The 6,791-nt window shown below is 33.0% G+C and overlaps 1 protein-coding gene across 1 annotated transcript; it reads right to left on the reverse strand.

Annotated features, from left to right (window-relative positions):
• Window positions 1-4,762: 4,762 nt before the first annotated feature.
• Window positions 4,763-6,783, reverse strand: LOC17899094 (putative F-box protein At1g47790). The gene is given in 2 exon segments (XM_023777209.1): window positions 4,763-5,716; window positions 5,718-6,783. Coding segments are annotated over 2 exon segments (873 nt in total). The 5' UTR covers window positions 5,841-6,783; the 3' UTR covers window positions 4,763-4,966.
• Window positions 6,784-6,791: the final 8 nt, after the last annotated feature.

Here is a 6,791-nt window from a genome sequence, read left to right on the forward strand (position 1 = left end):
CTCACAGACATTGCTGAAGAAATGGTCCAAAATCTCCACAAACAAATGGATACTCTCCAGGTAAGCCAACTCATTATTGGTTATATCCACGCACACGGAGAAAAACAATCCAGCATAACGCTTGTATATCACCTTGTGTGTTCTAAAATGAAAATAATTGCAGAACAGTTTTCTCCTTCTAGCTCACAGAACAATATTGGTTTCTTAATCACATTTTCATGTCTCATAAGACACATATCTACTTCTCTATACAGATATTGAATGAGTTGGGTTACTTCTACCTCAGCTTATAACAACATCTCAAACAACAACTAATACCTCAACCAGAGAAACTTCGCAGATTCGAATTCGACAGAGCAATGCTCCTATAATGTGCTAGTATCAACAGCCCATCTCAAACAACAACTAATACCTCAACCAGAGAAACTTCGCAGATTCGAATTCGACAGAGCAATGCTCCTATACTGTGCTAGTATCAACAGCCCTAAATCTCATATACAAAACCTGAATTAAGAATCATATGCATTCCTACAATCTTGGTTCTTACTCACATAATTTTCATGTCTCATTAAGGTTTTTTCAAGTTCTCTATAAAGATCTTAATACTAGAAAACTCAGCTCCAATGCCTCAATTGAAAAAAAAAATTCATAATATCTACAAAAGCAATGATTTTTTCAAGCAAATCTACCATATAGTCTCTGGAGAACCCTAATCTTTTATGTTTAAGATTGAAAACTTTTAAACCAAAATCGGCTTGGTTGGGTTAAACCGATCTTTCTAGAATTTTAAGTTTTCGATTTTGAACCAAACGTACGTAAAAAAGTCCGTCGAAAATACAACTTCTTACTTGAAATCCTACCGTTTGTGTTCAGCCTCCATAACTCCATAGAGAGAAAAACGATTAGCTTAGCTTCTATCATGATTAAAAATTTATATTTGAATACTAATCTTTGTGTTCATGTTATTCATCATCGTATAATTTTTCTATCATGTTCGTGTAGTGCTTATTTAGAAAGCAAGATAAACAATTCCTACAGCTTTGTCTAACCTTATTTCACCTTTTGAATCAGTTATATTCTCTAAGTTTATTTGTTTTATTTTCATTGGAATAACTTTCTAAGTATTACGTTTGCTAATTATTGAACATGATCTTATAAAAGTCGTTACGTTGGGCTTGGAAAACATGAAAATATCCTGTAAACTTAAAATATCATGTGGCGCCAATAAATAATTATATAAGTACTGTATGTAGCTTGGAAAACATCAACAACTCACATTGAATAACACAAATCAGTATGAAAGAGTTCGATGTTAGGTCCGATTTGTTTTCAACATATTTAAACTTTTCAAATTTTGTATGTTATAACTTTTTCCAAAATTTGTATGTTATTACTTTTCAAAATCAAAATAACTTTACTTAAATTATAAAAAACCTTAAACCTAAGCGTTAAATTTTTTACAATACGTGATAACATGTTTAACTTACACACCACTGACGGACCACAAAGGGACTGGATGCTCGGCCCGATTTGTTTTCAAAGTATTAAAATTTAACACTTAGATTCAACCAAAAAAAAATCATATTTAGTTATTAAAAATTAAAACTATTTTTACTTGAAATTTGATTTAAAAAACCTTGATATTTAGTTGTAAATCAGGAAAATAGAAATGAAAGAAACATAAAATCTTTTTTTTTATGTATCTTTTTATATCGAAATCAAGTTTTCTTAATTTATTTATTTATAAAAAAGTTAGAAAAGTTGAGATATTACCTGTGATATTTAAGAATCCTGAAGGCTACAGCGACTCAGACGGTGGTCGTTTCTGAATTTTGCTAAACGTAATACAAAAACAAACCCATCAGCGCATTTCATAATCGTCAAAAAATCAAATTACTTTGATAAAACTAAAGACAACTATCACGAACCTGCTAATATAATACCTCTGTTCCTCTCTTCAATATATATATAAATCCTCTTATAAATATTCTCCTAGTCTCTAATGACTGAAGAAAACAGAGGATCGATGGAGATCACCATAGAACCTTGACTCTCCACCCTGAAACTAAAACATAATCAAGTACAAATCTTCATTATCAAAGACTACTGAATACACAAAAGCATAACACTCAGTACAAAACAAAGAGATGAATAATATATATGATACGTGAATCACATGTATGATGATGAACTAAAAAGTACACAAAATGGCTTGCATCTGCATCAATCCAAAATCGTATATGCATATACACACACCTATGAGATTCAGTTCTTGTAAGTTGCAGACAGGTAATAATAATTCTATATGTGGTCGAGAAGCAATATGAGCTCAGTAGTAATAAAATAAAACAATGCCAATGGAAACTCGCAAATCAAATCAGTATACCTCAGGTTATGAATGTTATACTGATACTACATGATCCTTCTTCTTTTTGATTGTGGGGAAGTCCTCTTGATCAAATCTTCATGAACTATAGAGAACATCAATGACCTGCAAAGAAGAGAACAACATCAAAGACAATATATATATACTAATAACACTAAAATCAAAACCAAGAGAACAACAACAACAGAGAAGTAGAAACTAATAGCTCACCAAGAACAAACATACCATGTCTCAAGGAATACTAACCAAACACGTGAATCATAAGACCAACATTGGCTTCCATCAATAATCGTATATTCATATACACTTATGAGATTCAATGAAGACACAAATCGAATAAAATCAATTGCTACAAAATAAACTCCTAAAAATTGGATAAAAGTTCTCAACTTGTAAGACACAAGACATCAACAACAAGACCATATCCAGCACAGAGAGGAACAAGAAGAGATAGAGCGGTACCTTGAAGGGAAAAGAGGAAGCAAGAAGAAGATTCCAACACGAACCAGAAGAAGAGGAACCAAAAGCCTCAGCATTCTATGATCATCAAACCGAATCTCACAACAACCTTGTCTGCATAATAATGGATTTGTAATAGTTAAGCAAAAGAGGAATTCTAACACAGGAATACACAAAATCTCATATAAGAATACTCATTACAAAACCAAAGAGAGGAATACTAACCATATACGTGAAACATAAGGCAGACATTGGCTTCCATCAATCGTATATACATATACACAAATCGAATCAAATCAATTGCTACATAATAAACTCCTAAAGTTCTCAACTTGTAAGACACAAGACATCAACAACAGAGGAACCAAAAGCAGAGGTTAGATGCCAAAGACGAAGCAGAAGAAGAGGAACCAAAAGCAGAGGTTAGATCCCAAAGACAAACCAGAAGAAGAGGAACCAAAAGCCTCGATCGCCACCACGTCTCAAGCCACAGCATTCTATGATCGCCCTGTTTGCATATCTTGATCATCAAACCGAATCTCACAACAACAAATCAACCGGAGGAAATCTATAAAGGTAGAAGCTTTACACCAACGATGAAGAGGGTTATGCTTTGTTGTTCGACAAGAGAGAACGAACTAAGGAGATTGATTTCTAGGGTTTCGAAGAAGAAAGAAGAAGAAGAAGAAGAAGAAGAAGAAGAAAGAACGGAGAAGAAGAAGTGAGAAACAGAGAATTTTGATTTCTCGATCAAAAGGAAGAACGGAGAAGAAGAAGCTTTGAGTTGAGAGAGAAACAGAGTGAATTTTTAATATTTATAAGCAAAATTAATTAAAAGAAAAGGAAATTGATAATATCACAATCACAACGGTTATATTATTATGAGTTTAAGCAAATCAATAGATTTTGTTTCGGTATTATTACATTTATTATACAACGGTCATCTTTCCTAATTTCAGCATTTTTGAACCTTGTTAATTTTAAAAGAGAATTTAGTTAAAAGATATAATTTGTAAACCGTAAGTTATAATATTGATTCATTGAAAAAATCCTAGAACTATTTTATTGACCTATTCTTGAGGAGTTATTTTACTTCTTGTTTTATGAAAAAAATGTAAATCATTCAAAACTAAGTTTTATATAATAAGTTCTCCATTACACTTAAAATAACTGAACAAAAATATTGTCGTTTTGTCGACTTATTTTGCATGTTTTATACCAAATAGAAGTATCGAGACCGGCAGAGAATGTATACAAACAATGGCGAATGGCACGGACAGGGCCGAGGGTTGATATAAATGAGCGTGCCGGGTTTGCTGATTTCTCGGTTTCGTGCGGAAGGGAATAGATCCAAGGTTGTGGAATTGGTTGATTCGACAAGAAGAAAGATGGTTGGGATGTATTTATTGACGCTAAAATTATGGTCCGACTGTTTTGGGGTTCAGTGGTGGCCTTCTTGTAATTGTGGGTTACATTGTTGGTTGCAATGTGTGGCTCCTTAGAGAGTATCCTGTTATATGTGTGCCATTTTGTTTGTATCTCGTTTTAAAGCACCCCATTATGTTTGTTTTCTCATTAGATTTTTACGGATATTTGTTGCATTTACTAGGTTATGAGCTCGCGCGGGGAACTGTTCAAATTGAACATGGTATTTTTCCTCTTTATCGGCTTTTTCTTTTACATTATATTTCCAATGAAAATATTGTATTGGTTGCTTTTACTATTTGGTATTTTATCATGTCCTCTAGAAGCTTCTTTTTGGATCATATGCATCATCCAGTTTGTTAAAAGATTCCTGTTTTTGTATTATACAATATTGAGTCAGACAAAATTGTATCTAATCATCACATTCTATAAAATGAGATACAAATGCAGAACATGTGTAAAATTAACACAAAAATAACATGTAACTAATTAATGATCAAGTCGTTTCATGTAGGTTCAAATTTGTGGCGAAGTGATCATAGGGTTTGGGTGTTGCATCTAAAATTTAGATGGCTTTTGTGTCGTGCTGCTCACTTTAACTTCAAAATAAGGTATATGCGAATCTTGGAACAATTCATGTTTTTTTTTACCAAACTGGTAATGAACCAATTTATATTACATAGTAAGCGGTTCTATTCATTCATTGAGTTTCTGACTATTCATTCTCTTCCGTCCGGTTTCGTCGTTATCAACAAAAGCTAACCTCCCCTCATAGCTTATCAACATGTCCCTATAAATACACGATGGTAAATCTATCATACCAAATTTTTCTAATCTAACATGAAAACTTATTGTAACCCAAACATTCTTATGATAAATATCTACTACATAATATATAACACCCATGATGCATCGACCAAACGTATTGTAGTCCGAATAATGGTTATGGTTGGTTTTGACTGTTCTCCATGATTCTTGACCTGATCCCAATGTTAACACACGACACACTCCAGAACCTCTTAAATAAGGTATGCACATTACTTTGTGTTTACCTTCGACCGGATCATATCCTAAAAAAACTCTTACATAACACCAGCTCTTTTCGGGTTTCGGCAAGGTTAATAACTCTTTCTTGCTAGGGTTCCAAACTACAGGGGCTCCTGATACTTGAAAACAAATTAAGCCATGGACAGATTCCGTAGGGTGCCAGTAACATTGTCCTTGCGGGAATTTCATATGGTAACGATAAATAGGCTGACAACAAGAGTAAGAAGAGTTCTGATTATCTTGAGGGATTGAGGAAACAAAAAGCTTCCCATCTGCTATAACGCAGACAAGAAGACTCGGCTGCAGTGTTGAGAAGAACCGAGTCTCGAAAGAGCGGATGAAATATGAGTCGGTGGTGATTGATGACCATAGCTTCGATACGCAACGGAATCTCAAAACATGATCTCGAAGGCAGCCTTAAGAGTATTTCTGAGGTTAGATCTTTAGGAAAGGACGACGTAAGTTTCAATTGCTTTCTTCTTTTTCGGTTGCCTTTTCTCTTCTTCTTTTTTGGTTTCTCCATCTTTTTTTTTTTTTTTTGTCAAACCCTAAATTTGTTAGGTTGTGTAGCGCAGACCATTCAAAGTCACTATATATTCTGCTAATTGTTTGTGGTCGCACTTATCTAATATATTAAAAGAGTAGTCAGCAGGCTCACGTTCGCTCTCAAAAACGGATTACCTTTTTACAATTAATGAAAAATATATTTCGTCTCCAAAAAGCCGACTTTTATGTTTAAGATCGAAAACTTTTTAAGCCGGCTTTGTTGGTTTAAACCGATATTTTTAGAATTTTTAAGTTTTCGATTTTAAACCAAACGTAAAAAAGTCCGTGGAAAATAAAACTCCTTACTTGAAACCCTACCGTTTGTGTTTAGCCTCCATAACTCCATAGAGAGAAAAACGATTAGCTTAGCTCTATCAGGATAAAAAATTTATATTTGAATACTAATCTTGTTTATAATTTAGCTTCATGTTTATAATTTTTATTTCTTGTTCGTGTAGTGCTTATAGAAAGCAAGATAAACAATTCCTACAGTTTTGTCTAACCTTACTTCACATTTTGAATCAGTTATATTCTCTAAATTTATCTGTTTTATTTTTCAATTTTGGTAAATTTGGAATAACTTTTTTCTAATTATTACGTTTGCTAATTATTAAAGATGCTCTTAAAAAAAGAATTTCCGTTGGGCTTGGAAAACATGGAAATAATAGAAAATATCCTTTAAACTTAAAAAATCTTGCGGTGCTATGTAGCTTGGAAAACATCAACAACTCCCATTCAATAATACAAATCAGTATGGATCACAAAAGGAGTTGGATGCTAGGTCTGGTACGTTTTCAACATCTTTAAACTTAACACTTAGATTCTTTAAAAATAAAAACATTTTGTATGTTGTTGTTCAAAATCAAAACTTTACTTAAATTATAAAAAAACCTTAAAACCTAAGCGTTAATTTTTTACAATACGTGAT

This window comes from Capsella rubella, unplaced genomic scaffold, assembly GCF_000375325.1.
Source record: "Capsella rubella cultivar Monte Gargano unplaced genomic scaffold, Caprub1_0 scaffold_1, whole genome shotgun sequence".
Lineage (NCBI taxonomy): Eukaryota > Viridiplantae > Streptophyta > Magnoliopsida > Brassicales > Brassicaceae > Capsella > Capsella rubella.